This window comes from Hetaerina americana, unplaced genomic scaffold (genome assembly GCF_022747635.1).
Source record: "Hetaerina americana unplaced genomic scaffold, ioHetAmer1.1.p SCAF_9, whole genome shotgun sequence".
Lineage (NCBI taxonomy): Eukaryota > Metazoa > Arthropoda > Insecta > Odonata > Calopterygidae > Hetaerina > Hetaerina americana.
In genome coordinates, this window is record NW_027287538.1 from 47,004,360 (window position 1) to 47,025,299 (window position 20,940).

Genomic DNA, 20,940 nt, shown 5'->3' on the forward strand with positions numbered 1-20,940 from the left:
TCGAGATAAATCGGGTAAGAAAATAGTTGACCCAGAAAAGACCCAAAAGAGATGGAAGCAATATACAGAAGAACTGTATAGTAAAGAACAGGTCAACAAGGTTAGACATAGGAAAGGAACATGACGTAGAGGAAGATAGCTTATGTCCAGGCATACTCGACGATGAGATAGAGATTACGGGAGATGAAACTTAATAAGGCCGTGGGGGTGGATAACATTCCCGCGGAACTATTGAAATGTTTAGGAAAATGTGGGAGGAAGAGGCTATATGGCCTGATTCGTAGTATCTATGAGGAAGGAATCTGGCCGGAAGACTTTGTGAGATCAGTTTTAGTTCCTATTCTGAAAAAGGTAAAGGCTACATCATGTGAGGACTAAAGAACAATAAGTTTGATTTCCCACGGAGCTTAAGTTGTCCTCAGGATCATAAACAAAAGGATAGAGAGTAGGGCGAATGATTACTTAGGGGATGATCAGTTTGGGTTTAGGAAGGGGAGAGGTACGCGTGATGCCATTGCAGTAATGAGATTATTAATCGAGAGGAATATAGAACACAACCAGGAGGTATTTGCCTGTTTCGTAGATTTCGAAAAAGCGTTTGATAGAGTGAATTGGGAAAAACTAATGAGTATATTGCAGAAAATAGGAATACTATAGACTGGAGGGAAAGGAGGCTAATCCGCAAGCTGTACATGTCTCAGACTACTCATGTGCGAGTTGGGAACGGGGAGTCCGGATGGGTAATGTTAGGAAGAGGTGTAAGCAGGGTTGCCCATTATCACCGTTGCTGTTCAACGTATATGTCGAGGTAATAATTAAAGAGGAATGGGGAGACCTGGAAATATGTATGGAAGTCGGCAGGGAATTCGTAAAATCAGTTAGGTTATGCTGATGACGAAGCTGTACTTTGTCAGTCAACCAGGGGGTTTGCAAGCATTGCTGGGTGCATTGGAAATAGTTAAATTCGATACATATGCGGGATAAGAATCAACATAAATAAATAAGGCTGTGCAGTTTTCCAGAAAGAGATAAGTTAACTTAAACGATAAAATAGGATGGCAAAAACCTGAGCAGGTGGAACGGTTTACGTATCTCGGAAGTGATTAGGACCAACATAGTTAAAGGAGTAGAGACGTAAGGAGAAGAATGGTGCTGGGCAAAGAGGCTTTCACAAGGAGGAGGGAGCTGATGACAGGGACGTTGAGTAAGGATGTTCAGAAAAGACTCGTAAAAACTTTGATATGGAGCGTAGCCATGTCCGGCGTGAAAAATGGTAATTGAAACAAGACGATTGTCTAAGATAGGAGGGTTTTGAAATGTGAGTATGGAGAAGAGTGGAGAAGGTGAAGGGGACGGGAAGGCAAACGAATAAGGAGGAGCTAGTTATGGTGGGATAGGTGAGAGGACTGCTGGCAGAAATCATAAGGAGACAGGAGAATTGGACGCAAAGCATATTTATTGCCAATGATATGTTGAAAATTGTGATAGATGGGAGGATGTTAGGCAGACGAGGAAGAGGAGGGAATAGGATAGGGACGTTAGATGGAATGAGTGGAGGAAGGAAGTAAACGGAGATTAAGAGGCACTTCATTGCGAAGTGGAATGATGTGTTGTGTTTTGTTAGGCAAGACAAGAGAAACATTTGGTTGTTGCATCCATCAAAAGTCTAACTTAACCGGTAGATTACCAATAATAATTTCTCGAAAATATCATAATTCTTTATTCCGCAACTGTTTACGCCACGTATTTCAACGCGTAGGTCTGTCTCATTCGAATCCTGGGCGAATAATGCATGTAAAGTCTCAGCCCTTACTCTAGCGGCCTGGGTGAAGGTCAGGAAGCGGAAGCATGGGTGGGGGGGGGGAAGCAAGAGGGGGACAAGGGGATCCTGGGTAGTTTGTAATTGGGTCACCGCTGAGAGAGTGGAAAAGAAGAATAGGACGTAGTAGTGAGTAGGTATTCGTTAACAATGACTGCTTAAGGGTGACGTGTTGCTCTTTAAATGCCGAGCTCTTGTAAAAAAAAGACGTGCGATATATACACGTATTGCTGGTTTGGTCTCATTGAAATAAAGGTTGAGGGGGTCAAATATTTAAAACGTCTTAGTAAATTGATCGCGAGACGTAGGATTATGAACACTTAACCAATAATTATTTCTTCTTCCACGATCATTAAGTACATTAAGAAAAAACCACCAGTGCCAAACTGCATCAAATATCGTGCAATTACAACGGGTCAGTCAGCATATGTGTATTTTTTTCCGCAAAAGCCGCACTTTATGTTCCTCTTTTATACTTTAATGCTGCATTAACTCGCGGCAAGCTACTTATCGATCAATTAAGTTAGGGCCACTCGAAAGTGCCTTTCACAAGCGTGAAGGGAAACCTATTCTCGTTACACACACACACAAACACGTATTTATTTTGTAATGTACGACGTAAAATAAAAAAAAAGTCTTCAGAGTTTTGTATTTGTAATAGACACAACAACATTGCTAAAGTGTGATGATAGCATATAAAAAGAATAGTACGAATTTCTCTTTCGTCAACACTTTATGAATAGTTCACCCGAAAAAATTATATTCGAACCATAGAGATGTAATTTAATAAATTTGCCGGCACCAGTTGGGTAACGTCCTCGTCTGCCAACTCAGAGGGCGCGGTTTCGATTCTCACCTAGGTGATTTTTCCTTTACCCAGGGCTTGCGTGTATGTAACTGTCAAATTGTTACATCAGTATTCCAAGTCCGAGGTTAAGGTCGAAGTACTGTTTTCGGACTAATGCAAAATAATTAAATTGCCTTCATTCCGCTGCAAATAAAATAAATTTAATCGATTTTGTTCATTTCAACAGCTTATATATAGTAATTTATTTTTTTATACACGCAAGTAAATACAAGCCCAAGAATTGCTATCACATGAAATTGCATCCGATTAATTAATTCTGTTTTTTAATATTATTTCTAATGGAAAATGTTTAAATAAGATATGCAATAGTGTTAACAACTGATAACTGATTTTGGTGAAAATTACATACATTTATGTTAACAAAGGGTACCACATAATTATACGATTTTGTTAGCGTTGACTTATAATATGGATTATTATCAAATTAAAGGCTGAATATGGTCTAATATACTTAAAAAACGAACTACCAGGAGTCTCAGGAACAGAAGGGCGTATAGAAAATGATAAAGTGAACGTGAAACAGACAAAAGAAATGTCCAATCACAGAATAGCAGGAAAAATTAGCAAAAGCGCGTAATTTTTCTTTGAAATCAGTTTTTTATTCACTGTTTGCATTCCGTAGGAGAATGGATGAACACGTATTCTACGCTCGTAGAATACGTGTGTCGCGTGGTTGCTAGACGCGGCATCATTGGTGGGAGCGTATCTAGGACCGAGTTAAATAATAGAGAGATGGTTTGGCATACATCTTTATTGAGCCCTTCTTAACTTACGCAAGGGAGGTCAGGCACCGGGGAGTAGGGGCGAACAGTCACTTACGGCGGCTCCAAGAGGGTCGGGACAGCCTTTGATCCTTGGTTCGAAACCCGTCAACGGGAATGGAAATGTGTCGTAGGAGTCTGCGTGCGGCGGCGGATACTCGAGGGCGCTCGGGCCGACGGCAGGCTCCGGGGACAGGCAAGGGGATGGCGGAAGGAGAGCTGGATAAGGCGGAGTATGCGAGGGAGTATCCGGGAGGCGTCTCCAGGGTAGGCAAGGGAGTGTAAGGATGGTCGGGAATGCGACCCGCTGTTCAGAGGAAACGCTCGGAGGAGGTCGGAAGACGACCCGCACAGAGAGCTGGGAAGGAAGGACAGGAGGACGCTCGGAGGAGGTCGGATGACGACCCGCGCTGAGAGCTGGGAAGGACAGGAGGACGCTCGGAGGAGGTCGGAAGACGACCCGCAGCTCAGAGGCGGTCAGGGGGGGGAATGCCACTGTTCCGCGATCACCTTGCCTTATAAGGGGTCGTGGAGGGTCGAAGGTCGCTGCTGACGCGCGCAGGCGACAGCGCGGTCATTGCTCCTTCTAAGGGATGACTAGTGACCAAAGGGGAGGATTTGGCGGTGGGCCTCATCTTATCTGCAGGGATGCAGTCATCCTCAAGGATGACTGTGTCCATGCAGATCCGGGTAGTGGGTTTCCGAGGAACCCCACTACACGTGTTCATCAAAAAGAGAATATAAAATAATGAGATCAAACGAAAATGAACTAAAATCCACATAAAAAACTTACATTGCTAACCTTATTTCTTTGATTAATTTGGAAAAAAATCACTGTTATGCGTTGTAAACATTTAGAAAAATGTATAACAGCCACAAAACGTTCTTAATGTTCTTCGGCGAATTTAAGGCTTCATTCATTCATTCCGAAGTCGTGAGATCATAATGTTGATGAAAATGAATGTGTTTAAGTTTATTGATGCCTTTTTTATTGAATTAATAGCTTAAAAGTTCTCTTTTAGGTAGAATCGTATAAAAGTATGCTTTAAACATTACCTTCAGTACCTTGCATAAAGTTGTAGTATCGCCACGAGCCCAACAATTATTTCCGTGTCAATGAACTTTTAATATATAGAAATATGAAGTGCTCATAAACATTTCTTAGTTTTTTGAGGCATAAAATGTATAAAATCATGTATTCAACTTCCAAATTTAAAATTACGTTATACTCGGAAGTTAGGAGGAAACGCTTGGCAACGCCGCATAATAAACAAACGAAATAATGCAACAGAGCTAATGCGGTAATTTAAATAGAAATGAAATTCGGCCTATTTCATACAATTAGTGTTTGCTCAAAGGTCTTTGGCCCAAATATTGTTTTACACTGACTGAAGTTGAAAACACATTGAAGGTTATATGTATGTTAAATTCAAGATAGGTAATCGGCCATGTTTAAAATGAAGGGTTATTTTTAATGTTGCTCGATCGGTTATGAAATGAAAACACATTTGTATGGAATGAAGATTGAGCCAATGCCGTGAAATGAAATATTAAAACAATTCCTTGTAAAATTGAAAATATTGAGTTGCTCATGCATCAAAATGGACACGTATCAAAAAAGTCAAAGTAAGATATATGATTTTATGTATTGCACTCAAATTAAGTTCATATTCATTTTTGTCAAAATGCTTCGCCAAGTTGCAATTCTGTTCACAGCTAATTTAACTGATTGCCCTTATTGTTTGTGTTCAGTCTCTGTAGTTGGTGTATTATCTGCAGAAAAATTTGCCGGTATTCCAAGTACCATCGGTCTACAGGTTGTTTGATGGGCACATTAGTCTATAATTCTTTGATGAAAGAAGAATTGTATAAATAATTTTTTTAATTAGTTGAAATATTTTAAAAAGAAATATCATAACAAAATAAAAATATTTTATCACCTCAATATCAAGAAAAATGTTTCATTGAATAACAACTAGCTTTTGCAAACTGATAACATGTCACGCAGAAATGGTTTCGAAACATCTTAATTTTTGTTTTTCAACGTCCTCAATCTCTGCCAAATATGTCTGGATCTAATCACCGGACGTTTCGTGTATCTTTTTTGTTTCTAAAAAAATTACAGTTTATTCCTTTTTAGTCAAATATTTTTGGAGAATTATTTCCCAAGCGGGTAAAACAGCCAATCAGGAGGGTCTTACACTTACTTGTTTGTTTCTATACAAACAATGCAACAATGCAGACACATATTTTAACTAATGATAATAATAACATTACTATATTGGGTCAATATTTAGACTAGATAATCCCTTCGTATACGTATAAAAAACACCCTATTGCAATCATTCGTGTGAAAATAATTTCCAGGTGACAGTATACGAGGTGTGTTCAAAAATTATCGCGACTTTTGTATTTTTCAAAAATTATTTATTTATTCATGAACATCAATTTTGTCCCCTTCAAAGTAATCCCCATTAGATATTATACGCTTGTGCCAACGTTTTTTCCAATCCTCGAAGCACTTCAAAAAATCATTTGTTGTGATCTTGTTTAGCTCCTCCTTTGATGCCGTCTTTATCTCGTCAATCGTAGCGTAGTGTCATCCTTCAATGGGCCCCTTCAGTTTCGAGGGCAAAAAAGAGTCACTGGGGGCCAGATCTGGGGAACACGGTGGCTGCAGCATCATTAGTGTGTTGTTTTTGGCCAAAATTTTGCACAAAAGTAACGATGTGTGAGCAGGTGCTTTGTCATGGTGCAAAAGCCAATTTTTTGTTCTTCCACAAATCCGGGCGTTTGTGGCGGATTGCTTCGCGCAAATGGCGCATAACTTGCAGGTAATATTCCTTATTTACCGTTCTACCCTTTTCGTGCGTTTTGATTTCGGCTTTAGACATAAAAAGACACACGTACCAATTAACGATGCCTACTCGGACCTAAACATGGGAACGAACATAATATTTTCCGTCGCAGTCCGTTTCCCTGTGGATGGTAATGTAATGTCACTTTGCCCTAGTGCAAGTTAAATTGCCCATTTAATTTCGACAATAAACATTCGCAAACAGCTAAATCGTGGTTACCTTTATGTTGAGGATTAACGACAGAGAGTGACGGGTTGAAATTATGTCAAATAATAGGTTAAAAAATCATCCAAAGCTTATGAGATGGCTGAGACCTTCTGGTATGGTATGTACACAGAATTATAGGCAGTTGAATATATTAAGTTATTATCATTGATTGAGTGATATTATACGCATTGGGAAATCGTGACTAAATTTCACTGCTCCGTTTCCTGCGGGGAAACAAAACATTAACACACTCGTTTAAACACAATGCAAATGTTTGTTTCGCAGGCGCCACTGTAGTTAATGACGAAATGAAAAATAAACCTTTTGGCATTGCTGGAGGAAGTCTTAACTGTGGTACGAAGGTTTTGTAATGTCCCTAACCTCTAGCGCATATCAAATGACTTTCTTCGTCCTATACTCTTGTTTTCGGAGATGAATTGAAAAAGCATATTAAAATGAATTTAAAAAAAACGATGAAGTTTCATGCACGGTAATTTGAAGAGAGACGGATGCTTGGAGAAATTCGAAGAAGGCAGGAAAAATGGATGCAGTTGGTACTGAGATACAATGGGATGCTGAAGACGGAGAGACTGCTGGGAAAGTGAGGTGGGATGAGCAAAAGAATAGACGTTCTGGATGGAATCAAGGGGAGTAAAAGTATGACTTAATTTAATATTTAATAAGAGGGGCTAAGTTTGATTTATATCATGTTAGTTAGGGTAGTTTTTAGCACCAGGGTTCATCATAAACCTACCTTAATCCGTTATGTTAATGGCGAATAGACAAAAAAACTCTTGTTTGTCATAAATTAATTTCTTCTCGAGGTGTTTATACTTTCTATCAGACTTTATTCCGTCCTAAATGTCTTTCATTTTCCTTCTTATTTCATGATAACCCAACATTATCCCTTCCATTACGATCCTATTAACCATAACCCATTACATCTTCATATCTACTCCACCCACTTTTGCTGCCTTCTTTGGATTTCCCTTAGCGACACTATTCCTTCTTTAAAAATTGTTAAACTTGTTTAAAATTCAACTTTAAGTCTTTGTCTTTATTAAACTTATTTTTCGCAATCTTTTCTGCGTCAACATCTCAAAACCCTTTGATCTACGCTCATTTTCATTCATCAAAGGCCAGGTTTCGTAAACACTCAGAATCGCCAATGCGAGCGAATTAGAGTAATAACATCCAATGAACATGCCACTACAGAGATATGCCTCCTTATTGGTCGAATATGCTCACTTGTCCGTGTGAGAAGTGGCGGATGTGGAAAATCCCTAAAAATGGGGATGGAATCACTATGAATGAACAAATATAATTTAAAACCTTTTTTCTTAAAGGAAAATTTCCAAATCAGTTAAAATTTTATAATTAAACGCACTAGAGGCCACATGGTACCCTGATATAGTTTATTTCATGCTCGGAGGATAAATGGCGTCCAAAAAGTAGGTCGGGCTGAAAGGTAAAATATATTTTTCAATTTTATTGAAACAAAAAATATATTCAGCATCGATTCGCCACATCCGCCTGAGGAGATGTATTGAGTCACAGGAGATCCTACATCCGAGGCATCGCCGGAACGTATTTACCTAGATGCTTATACACCCTCCTTGCATTTTTCTTTCGGGGTGGACAAAATCAAGAAAAAAAACCTCATTTCAAAATATCAAAGTGGACATACCTCTTTTTTACTAATTAAATTCTAACCAATCTATCCCTGTGTAGTTCTTTCGCCTACGTTAAGCTTGCATACCTTTTTTCAATAGTGCTCTTGAGCGTTGAAACAGCCCCAACCTTGTGTTGCAGGGGTTTTTCTCCTTCAGAGTGCTGCAGAGGAAAACTGTGGTCGAAATTCGCGTATCCCCTTAACACACCATTGTCTGTTCCCTATTTTTTTACGTAATTTTTTGCCTTCCTTCTCTATTTTCCATTTGTTTCTTTCTTTTGAAAGAGGGACGGCTTTATTTCCTACCATTTTCGGTTTTTGCAACGCCATTAGGCCATCAAGTGTTTTATCCACTGCATATTCCCAAGAATTGGTATTGCTTTGCAGTAAGTATTTCCCCGGTGAATTAATTTATTCGTAAACCTATTAGGTCTCTTCCTAGTAAACACCAAAGTGCTACTGCGCTAAGCAAGACAGCCCAGGCATGCCCTGACGAAGGATAAACTTCCTTGTAAACAACTTTGGGCTAACCAGTGTAACTTTATGTGTATTTGTAAGTTCCCCGAATACAGTCTCGGGAAATAGGATTGTTTTACTTGGAAATTATCCCGTGTGTAAATGTGAATGTCCTAATATTTTGAATGTGTATTTGATCACTGTCGAGGGATTAACTTTCCCCGTAAATCACCACACCAATCTCAATATTCCCCTGCTTTTACACTTTTAAAGTGGTGTAAAAAACCCTTTACGATTTAAGGCAATATTATTATATATATAGTCAGCCTAAAAAGAGGCCGTATAAGAAGTTAAATTTATCCTTAAAAAAAAGAATTTTGAATTGAAGGAATAGATGGTGGGTAACAATACTAAATCGAAGATTAGGTTACAGGTTGAATCTCTTGAGGGAACTCGGGATATCTGCTTTCCGAAGCAAATTTTGAACACTCCGTCACAATATTAAGACAAAACTAAGCCTTGCAAAACTGATATATTAAAGAAGATTGCCATACAGATGGATTAAAACAATGTGAGAAAGGCACAGCCACTTCCTACATCAACTAGGGAATAAATAATATCAATAGTAACATTGGCTTAGAAGTTTTTATTTTCTATTTTATACCATTTTTTCTTCTGACTGAGGAACTTACTAGCAGTGATAGTAAGCATTTTCTTTGAGGATAACAAGTTTCGTTTATTTACTTGAATGATCTCTCTTTTAATAGCAATGGTCTTTTATGCAAGAATAAAAGAAACGTATTTTTTTAAGTACGCAATATCACAGAAGTTTTTTTGTCACCAATAAGTCTTTCGCGTGTCGTTCGTGATTGCCGCTCTTTGTGTACTGTTCATGACTATTTTTGATAGACCCTCTGCCATACACACCATACCTGTGTACGGCAGAAGGTCCATCAAATATTTATTCATATATAAATGAACGATAATGAGACACTTTCCGTTCGTACATTTATGTAATTTCACGCAATTAAAAAGTGTCCAGGAACATACTTGACTAGTCAGTGCAAAAGGCAAGGGTTTTACGAAATAGTCACTGGGGCGAAATTGTTTCGTTGGAAACCCTGCCGTAGGGTCAAAGTCGCGGACGGGGAAGAGGAGGCAGGTGGAGTGGGAGAGAGAGCGGAGTAGGAGTGGCGCGCCGGCGGGGAAAGAAGGGTATGCTTCCCCCTGGAGTGTATGTGTGTGGTGGGGGGCAGTCGAGTCGAGGGAGTAAGGGGAGGCATTCCTTTCGCCGGGCACTCCTCCCTGAGCCTGCGCCGTGCAGTCGCTCCTCAGCACACCTCCACGCCCGCACACACCACCTCGCTCAGTCAAGCCGGGACACCTTCAGCGGTTGCCACCATCCCTCTCTCTCTCTCTTTTACCCTTCTCCGGTATATAAGTGCTCTTACGCCGCTACGCGCCACGCGCGCATGCTTCCGGCCACAAAAGACGGTACCTCCCGAGGCGGTGGGACTTTGACCGTGACGATCGAGTTTCTGGGAGGAGAAGGTAGCGGGTCCCGGGAGTCGCAGCGTCGTTCGCCGGGAAACTCTACTCCTACCCCTCCCCACTCTTCGCCTTCCATCCCGCGCCGAGAGGAATTCAGCTTCCCGCGGGTGGAGAGGATCAAGCCGCTGGCCCTGACGGCCTCGCCGCAACACCAGCCGCTCGCACCCCTCCGGTTCACCTCGAGGGTGGTGCGATGTGAAGTGGGTACTTACGCCTCCAGTGTTTCAGCCCCCGGGGAGAAGAGGAGGGGCCCGGGGCACCCCGGGGGACGCGCGCCCAGTAAGAAGGGACCCAGGGAAGAGGCCGAGGGCCAAGGGTGATGGTGATGATGGTGGCCGGATCGACGCATTTTTTGGGTGAGTAAATGGGTCCTCTAGCCACTCTCGGGACGAAGCCCGTCCGTTCCTAACGGTTTCATTAAAGAAAATATCATTTCTAAAAACTTCAGCCCCCTCCCACATCCTTTTCCGCCCCGGAGGACGTCTCCAGGGAAAATATAGAAGGTGGGGGGGGGCTTTTTCCGATCGCGCCTCTCTAACTAAATTTGCTCCCTCCGGCAAGGTTCAGCGGAGTGAAAACACACGAGTGCGCGGCTTCATCCTGTCTGATAAATCACATCTGTGCGAAAATTAATACTATTATTTCGTATCGTGGAGCGCAGTATCCTAAAGATTACGCCACGCGCCGAACAGAGGGAGGGGGGGAAACACCATCGGGGCTAAGTGAGCAGTGGGGGAGATTTATTCTGCTTTTTTTTATTAGTGTCTGCATGGAATTCACTCAACTTTGATCCTTCCAATCTCCTTCTCGTTTCAACAAGACTCTTACCCTTTTACATATTTTATATAAATTTATGGTCATAAATAATAAATATAGTAATTTTATTTAACTAGCTCATTAAAATTGGCAAAGAGCAATCTTACAAGGTGAATTCGTCAAGGATTCAATGTTTATGTCTTAAAAAACTACCTAATACTGTCATAATCTTGTAACAACTCTACTTCATATTAAAAATTTTATTAATTAAAAAAAAATAAACATCCGATCGTATATAAGGAAGTAAACTTATTCACAAAGAGACCAGCAAGTGATTTTATTTATTTATTTAAGACTTTATATTGTTGCAATGAGGTAATTGTCCTGGTGGCAACGGTCAAGTCTGGTCAATAGTCACTTTTACAATGCACGTACATCTACATCTACATCAATACCCTGCGAGTCACCAAATAGGTGTGTGGCAGGGTGTGCAGCACCAGGAGGAAAGGGTAAGGGATGAGGGGGTTAGGGTTTTTCAAATGGATGGGGAAATGGGGGGGAACCTGCAAAAAAAATATAAATAACCATGCGCAGTCGCTACCTTGTGGGTTAATACTTATTATGTCGAGCCGACTAGTGGGGGATTATGATTACAAGCATTCCGGTCTCTTATTGCTCTTGGAAAAAATGACCATTTAAACCTGTCAGTCTTACAGTCTATCTCTCTAATCGTATGTTCGTGATCTCTTCGCCCGTAATATGTTGGGGTTCGTATTTATGTTCTTGATGTCACGTATGACGCACATATATACACAAGAAGAACACATATGAGACAAAATGCTCTTATCTACAATGACACATTAAGATTATCAACTGCATCTTTACCATCACACAAGGGCTAGATTCACACCATATCTACAACGCCATACCTGCAACGCCATACCTACAACGCCATACCTACAACGCCATACCTACAACTCCATACTATACCAACAACATAACTACGAAGGGAGGATCATTAAGGATAAAGCTAATCTTTCTCAATTTAAAATTATTCTCCGTAATTTTGCCGGTATAATTTAGGTTTCATATTGTTTGTTTTGCTGCTGCCCTCCATTCTTCTATATCCAGTGTTAGTGTCTTTATTCAGTAACTCTTACTCCTTGATTGTTTCTCTGCTTTAAGTCCTTCTTAATCTGTTTCCGATTTACTTGTCTCCTGTTCTTCCTTTTCGGTATCTTCTCTTCTTTTATTACGTCTATCTACAATCCACTGTACCTCATAGAGCGCCCAATTAATCTTGTTCTCATTCATTGCAGATATCTCCATATGGCCCATTCTTCTTCTGTTCTTCTATGTTCTTCCTCTTTCCTGACATTTCCTGTCGATTTATCTTCGGCATTCTCCTCCAGTACCATGTAGTATCAAGGGCCTAATTCATTTCGTATTCTTCGCTGGTCCACTCTTCCAATGTTCCATGTCTCTGATCCGTACAGTGCCATGCTTTATACGAACGTTTGAACGAACTGCTTCCATGTTTGCATCTCTCGGTCTTTGAATTTTCTATTGCAAATGAAAAACATATGCAATAGAACTTTTTAGTGGTTTCATTTAGGGGTAAGAAAATGTCAAAACATCCCGATCTTATGTGAATTCAGGGAACTTACTCCATTTTGATAAGTTTCTACCGTACTAATCCATCCTTGGATTTTTCTTCAACCCCTGTCACAGTCGTAAATCGTTTCATTCATAACCTCCTATTCCATCTTACATTTAACGATTATCTTTGTCTTTTGAAAGGTCTTGGTCTTCCTCGTGGAATCTTCCCTTCTATTTTTCCTTCTATTATATTCCTAATCAATCCATTTTGCCTCAATTTGTGTCCAATCCATCCACCTGTATTTCCTCTTTGCCCTAGAGTTCTCCATATGGTCCTATCCTCTTCTGCTCTTCTATATGCTTATACTTCCTCATTCCTTACTTTGCCTGTCCATTTAATCTTCAGCATTCTCCTCCAGCACCATGTTTCAAAGGCTTCTTTTATTAGGGTATTCTTCGCTGGTCCACTTTTCCAATGTTCCAAGTCTCGGAGCCATACTCAACATGAAAGTCTCGACGAATTGCTTCCTTGTTTCCAGCCTTAGGTTCTTTGAACATGGTAATTGCCTCTTCTTTATGAATGCGTTCTCAGCTTTGGCTAATCTTCGCTTGATGTCGGTTGAACTTCTTCCCTCCCGTGTTATGCTGCTGCCCAGGTAGATGACGGATTCCACTTGCTCTAGTTTCACCCCTCGTATTGTAATATCTGCATTCAGCTTCTCTCATCCGCACACAAGGATTTTAGTTTTCTTCTTGTTGATGTTATTATTTTTAATTCCCCAGTACTTAATCCATGGCACTTAGAGTTCCTTACAGGTCCTCTCGCGTTTTCGCCACTACTGCGATATCACCTGCAATTCGGAGTATGTTGATTTCTTCTCCATTTACCTTGACTCCTTTGATACCCAATTCTTGTGTTTCTTTTATTGCCTTTTCCGGGTAAACGTTGAATATTGCTGGCGAGAGGTTGCATCCTTGTCTTACTTTGTACCCGTAGTTATAACCTGATTCCCTTAGAGCCTATGGATAATTCTTCTGTCGTTGTAGTCCAATCTAAGCGCTTCTAGTATCTTGAACATATTGTTCCATACGACGTTGTCGAAGGCCCTCTCTAAGTCCACGAATGCCACATATAATGGCTTATATACGTGTCTCATTTTTTCGGCCAGAACTCTAGAGCTGAGAATTGCCTCTCTTACTCCTCGGTTTTCCTGATTCAGAATTGGGTTTTTGAGATATATCCTTCTATCCTTCCTTCTATTCTTCGGCTAAGTATCCGAGTAAGAATTTTTGATGCTTGAGTCACTAGGCTCAATGTTCTGTGTTCTTCGCATTTATCGGTTTTCGGTTTCTACGGTATTGCAATCATTATAATTTTCTCGAAGTCTTCCGATATCTTTCCGATATCGTAGCTATCTTAGATTATTCCATAGACATTATTTATTATTATAGAGATTATTTCATTGACCCCCGAGTGCCTTGAATACTTCTCCATTTATTTTGTCAACTCCTGGTGCCTTGCTGTTTCTCAGGTCTGCCATGGCTCTCTCGAATTCGCTTCTTAATATCTGCGGACCCCGATTTCATCTTTAATCAATCCATCTTCTAGTGGTTTGGGAGCTTGATAGATTACTTCAATGTATTCTTTCCATCAATTCCCAATGTCGTAAACTTCTATTGGTATTTTTCCATTAGAGGCTCGGATGTTTAACAATTTTCCTTTTCTTTCCCCGAATTGTCTCTTCACTAGTTCATCAGCCATCTCGCTATATATATATATTATTTGTATGCATATATATATGCATACATATATATATATATATATACAGGGTTCGTCCGGAAAATAAGTGTACTGAGCTCAGGAAAAAAAATTTATTACACTTTTACATATCTTAAGCTAATATTCCTCAAAATAGGACCCTTGTGAGTCGATACACTTGTTCCAGCGGCGTTCCCATTCCTGGAACGCTCCCGCGAAGGCATCATCGGGAACCTCTCGAAGACACGTCGTCACGGCCTCTTTGATGGCGTCCAAAGTCCCGTATCGCGTTCCTTTCAAACTCCTCTTTATCTTCGGGAACAGAAAGAAGTCCGGTGGTGCCAAGTCCGGGCTGTAGGGCGGGTGCGGCAGCGTTGCCACGCCGTGCTTGGCCAAGAAGTCCGACACGACAAGCGCGGTGTGAGACGGCGCATTGTCGTGATGCAGCCGCCAGATGTTTTTGATCGCTGGCCGGACGCGGACGACTCGTTTTCGAAGATTACACTGCTCTGCTATCATCCGAACACTAAGACGACGATCAGAGTTCAGTACATCGCGAACTTTTTGCACATTTTCGTCGGTGAGTGTCGTTGATGGGCGTCCAGGCCGTGGTTCGTCGTCGACCTCTTCTCTGCCCTCCAAGAACATCTTGTGCCACCGAAAGATCATGTTTCTGGACATGGCTGACTCCCCGTAAGCCTGGTTAATCATACCGACAGTTTCGGTAGCCCAAGCTTTACCGCAAATTTGTTGGAATAACGCTGCTCCAAAAACTTCGGCATCGCGTTCCGTGACGTGGGTCGAGCGTGGAGGTTCGCGTTAACAGAGCTCCTCACTACACCACAGCTCAGAGCCGACTGCCTTTTTCAGCGTCGCTTGCCAACATACCCCCCTCCAATCGCAGCCCGTCAGAGCGGTGCTGGGCGCGCCTGGAGCGGCGGGAAAAAATCAGTACACTTATTTTCCGGACGAACCCTGTATATATATATGTACGCATATATATATGCATACATATATATATATATATATATATATATATATATATATATATATATATATATATACATACATATATATATATATATATATATATATATATATATACATACATACATATATATATAGTTTAGAACTAGTGAAGAGACAATTCGGGGAAAGAAAAGCAAAATTGCTAAACATCTGAGCCGCTATATGTATATGTATGTATGTATATATATATATATATATATATATATATATATATATACACTTATATACTTGTGTATATATATATATATACACTTATATACTTGTGTATATATATATATATATATATATATATATATATTTAACTCAAATATAATCAAAGGAAATAAAACGTGAGTATTATTACATACAGGCCAAATCACGCTCCATCCAACACCATGCCACGTTCAAAATCACGCATCGTCAAGTATCACGCGCAAAATCTGAACACTTCTCGCCGTTAACATCACTTACAGTCCAATATCGCGTGCATTCAGTATAATTTTCATGTTTATCACTCAATCCTTTGTCCAGTGCCTGGTGCTTTACGCCTATTATTAAAGCAACGTTTTGATGGGAAGGGCTCACTACTATTCTCCAGGTTTCTTTCGATCGAAGAAAAATTATTTTTAAATGCGAAAACGTTTTTAATTGCTGTTTTGTTCTCATTTTTATTTTCAAACTCTGATAGTTTTTTCCCTTAAAGCTGTCGAGTATGGTCCGAGCGATCTTCAAAAATTCACCTCCTTTCGGAGAGTTTGTTGTGGCAACGGTATAGTCACGTGCTAAACGGCTTTGAAAACAATGGGCATCATTGCAATCAAGCAATGAACGATAGGGGCGGATTTATTTTTCATTATGATGGTGATGACGCATTTTTATATTGAATAATAATGATTCATTTAGGAATGGGAGTAATTGAATTGTGTTAAATTCTTAGGAAAAATCGTCACTTAACTGTTTTACTTTATAATCCGTGCCAAATCGGGGCAGTGGTCACTTCAGTACCTAATCCTTGAATTCAGTTCATCGAGCCGACGAGAAGAAATGCTTCAGATTACACACTCCATTCTCAATATTTAAGTCGAATATGGTCTACAGAAAGTTATTTACCTTTTGGTAAATATGATTGGGCACTGTTTATCAAAACCTGCGTCTGCATTGTTGCATGGTTTACTTAGAAACCAAAATATAGCTGAATCTGGTTATAATAAATTACGTGCTTGCTTGAAAGATTTCCACGAATTTTTGCGAAAAACCTTCTTAAGAAAAAAGGAACTCGATAGAAGATAACAAAGGACTTTCGCAATGCCATCCGCACCCTAAGGTTGGTTTACTATAAACTTTTTTGCTTGGTTTTAATATTCTAGTTTCGTATTTTGCGTGAGTAAAAAGTATTAATTCAGTTTGAATATTATCATTCTTTCATCAAACCACTATGCACTTTATATGCATAGTATGCATCTAATTCATATTCACATAAATACGAGTAGTAACTGTTCATATCGGAGACGAAATAACCTAATGATTGAGAAAGGTGATACCTATGACTCGTGAAGGATTCTCTGGTCTTCCACCGGGTCAAGGGTTCCATATTGGCCGACGTTTCGATGCCCGACTCGTGCATCGTCTTCAGGGTTGATGGCTGCCATTCCGTATTTGGCCGTCTTATATACCTGAGCTCACGCCTCAGGTGACCTGTGATTGGCCCGAGGAGGGGGGACCTCCTGATTAGTCGCCGGGCAGTTGTGGTCTGTTCCTTCCTTTCTTTATGTTGAACGTGTTCCGCAACTTCGAATGCCACCACGCTGCTAACCGCCACTCTCACCGATGAGTCGTCATCTGCCATTATTTCGTCGATTCCTTTGTATACACAGTGAAATAACTACTTCGCACGATTACTATAATATACAATAACGTAGGAGCACGGTTGAAATAAACAAGAAGGATTCCAGATTCTTTTTAGCAACATAAATCACAGCAAGATGTCTTCCAGGGATGGTTCACGATGAAAGCACAACAACTTTTCAAAATAACGAAAACATAGGTCGACGGGTACCAGTTCCAGCAACTAAACGAAAAAGACGGAGGCATTTCATGTCTGCGTCGGAGTCTGAAATGGCATAACCTCCGTTATGAAAAACTAATCATCTAAGAGCATTCGAACTAATTTCAAATCACGTGCATTTCCGAAACCTTCGGTTGACGGGTTGCCGGTAGACTGTTAGAAACATCTGACAATATCGTAACGTCGTTCAAGCAAGAGCGGAAGTGAGGGGGAGGAGGGGAAGCAATTGCTCGGGAGACGATGATCGAATTCGAAATGACTGTTTGCATGGAGACGAATTTTGATAAGTTGTTAAAGGCTTTGCACGGGAGGAAGTGTAATCTTTTGGAACTTTAAGAGCGAAAGTTGTGCAACATCACGTGACATGTTAGAAGAGAGGTGATCAAGGAAGTGGATTACCCAGCGGAGCAAAAAATGCATTCTGCAGAGTTGAGGAATTGATCTTGATGGGTTTGCAGGCACAATTTCGACCACGACGAGAAGAGAGATAGGTTTCTTCATCAAAGAAATCCCCTCAGTAAGCGACAAGGGCCATTGTACCTTCTCTGCTTCTTGTTTTTTCCTCCGGAAAGGCTGATGGACTCGAATTTTCTATCGTGAGAGGCCGCCTGAGGTCGCCGGCCACAGAGCCAACCCGATGATATAACTCACTCGCGCCGAAATTCGACGCCCATCTGTCGAATTGGCGACTCACGAATGGCGCAGATTGATCATAGAGATTTTTTTCAGAGCGAAAACTCCGCTATTCACGAACTGATCCACCCAAGAACACCACAAAATGTCTTGCATTTAAAAAAAATGGAAATGAAAAAAATAGCTTCAATCGCTAAAACTAAAGGATATACGAAAAAATTCGCACTACTGAGGTGGTTCATTATGAGAGGCGACTGACAACTGAGATCATTTGCGCAATTAGGAGTAGGTGGGTAATTTGATAGAGGTAGAATTGTTTAGGGAATGGGGCGAAGAAGCGTAAAGAAAAACCTCGGATGCCAATTAGGACCCGAGAGACCTCTAAAAAATTCTGCTGCCTCCGGAATTCGAACCCTTGTCAGGGCTAGAAAGTCAGTACACTAGCAACTGTAGGAACGCGAGCCACGCATAGTGAAATATGAGTTCAAATTAGACTCCACCACTGTCTTGCGTTCTTGTAAATTTTCTAAATGGATATAGAAGATTTATTTAAGCGCTTCCCAAATCTGATTTGTCTCTGGTAAACTGTTAACACTATTCACAAAATAACGCGTCTAATTTGAGAATTTAAGAAATTACTCTCGTTTGTGATTGGTCTTCTAAACGACTTACAATCCAAAGGTAAACATTGATCATCCTTTACTTCAGTTAATTTTACTTTTTCATTCGCACGTTACTTCATTGGAGTGAGTCAAGTTCCATCCATGACTGTAACCAGGCGCCTTTAATAACTAGTTGTGATCCCGTCTCAGAAGCGTGCTAGAGCGCCAATATTTCCCTCCGCGAAACGAGTAGAATGACGCCCGTATTATCCCTGCACAGTTAATTCCCAATTAATACGCCGAGCGCGAAATTCAACTCCACGGTGAAATTTTCGCTCTCAAAATCTGCCCGTAAGTCTTGTTCATTATTTTATACCATCGTGGAATAATGAATATCGCACCCTAACGTACTTACGCGAGCTGTTGCATGGGAGCTCTTACCTTCTCGCAGTGTGCCTAAATGAATGATTTTACGCGGAGGAAAGTGGATCTAAGTTAAGACGGATAATTTGAATTAGCGCTAAAGTTTGGGATGGTGTAGATTCTCTGTCGACGAAATCGGAGGGCGTCTCCGGCAAAACAGTACCTTATAAGAGTAATGAATAAAATATTATTATTAGGTAATCTACCGGTTAGGGTAGATTTTGGATGGATGCAACGACCAAATATTTCTCTTATGTTGTCAGGCAAAAAACAACCCAAAAACCTACTCTACAACTAGTCCTTCTTCATCTCTGTATACTTCCTTCCTACCTTAATTCTGTCTAACATCCTTATTCTATTTCTTGCCTAAAATTCTTCCCTCTATAACAGTCTTCCACACCTCACTTCCGATCAATACGCCCTTCATCCATTCTGTCCTACCCCCTTATGATTTCTCCCAACAATCCTCTCTCCTCCTCCACCATACCTAGCACTTCCTCGTTTGTTTTCCTCTCTGTCCATTTCACCTTCTCCATTCTTCTCCACACCCACATTTCAAAAGCCTCCAATTTACTTCTATAGTCCTGCTTCAGTGACAATGTTTCCGCGCCGTGCATAACTACACTCCATATCAACGTTTTTACGAGCCTTTTCTTAACATCCTTACTCAATTTCCCTGTTATCAACTCTCTCCTTCATGTGAAAGCCTCTTTGCCTAGCGTCATTCTTCTCCTTACGTCTCTACTACTTAGACCGTATTGGTCCTAAACACTTCCGAAATACGTAAACCGCTCAACCTGCTCCAGTTTGTGCCATCCTGTTTTAACGTATAAATCAGCCTTAGTCTTCTTGGAAATCCGCATAACCTAATTTATTTATGTTGATTCTCATTTCATATATATCGCATTGAATTGTTAATTCACTCAGTAATGCTTGCAACCCCTTGGCTGACTGACAAATTAGAGCTTCGTCATCAGCAGACCTGATTTCACGAATTCCTGGCCAACTTTTTTTCCTTACTCCAGTTTTTCCCAAGGCACTTAAATCATTTCCTCCATATACAATGGACAACCCTGCCTTACACCTCTTCCTAACACTACCCATCTGGACTTCCCGTTCCCCACTCGCACCTGAGCAGTCGGAGACATGTACAGGTTGCGGATTAGCATCCTTTCCCTCCAATCTATTCCCATTTTGTGCAATATACTCATTAATTTTTCCCAATTCACTCTATCAAACGCTTTTTCGAAATCTACGAAACAGGCAAATACTTCCTGGTTGTAATATATATTCCTCTCGATTAATAATCTCATTACTGCAATGGCATCACGCGTACCTCTCCCCTTCCTAAACCCAAACTGTTCATCCCCCAAGTAATCATTTGTCCCACTCTCTATCCTTTTGTTGATGATCCTGAGGACAAATTTATCTCCGTGGGAAATCAAACGCATTGTTCTTTACTCCTTACATGATGTAGCCTTTACCTTTTTCGGAATCAGCATTAACACCAATCTAACAAATTCTTCCGACCAGATTATTTCCTAATAGATGCAACTAATTAGTCCACACCCACATGACCTTCCTCGTTATATCAGTTTAACGCAAAATTCATGTGCACATTAATATTTTGAAGTGAACATTAAAGGATAAACCTGGAAGAATGCAGGCGTAATAAACTCATGGAAATCAAGATTAAAAAAAAACACGGATAGATATGGAAGCCAAATGAACAGTGAGGCAACTCGTAAATAATGCGTATCTCCCCAGTTTACTTGTTAAGGAAGCGCAGATAATATCCCTGTTTGAAAATTGACCAAGTCCATGAGACACCACACAATCATCGCAAGTGAAAAACACAGTCGGGATTACATTTCGAGAGACATGCTGAACACGATGTCTCCTA

At 40.6% G+C, this 20,940-nt stretch overlaps 1 protein-coding gene across 1 annotated transcript in view; it reads left to right on the forward strand.

The window, feature by feature from the left end:
• Positions 1–9,989: 9,989 nt before the first annotated feature.
• Positions 9,990–20,940, forward strand: part of Syt14 (Synaptotagmin 14) — a 494,521-nt gene continuing 483,570 nt past the window's right edge. The window contains exon 1 of the mRNA XM_071598065.1: positions 9,990–10,548. Within this exon, the coding sequence (XP_071454166.1) occupies positions 10,512–10,548 (37 nt within the window). The 5' untranslated portion in view covers positions 9,990–10,511. The remainder of the gene's footprint in view (positions 10,549–20,940) is intronic.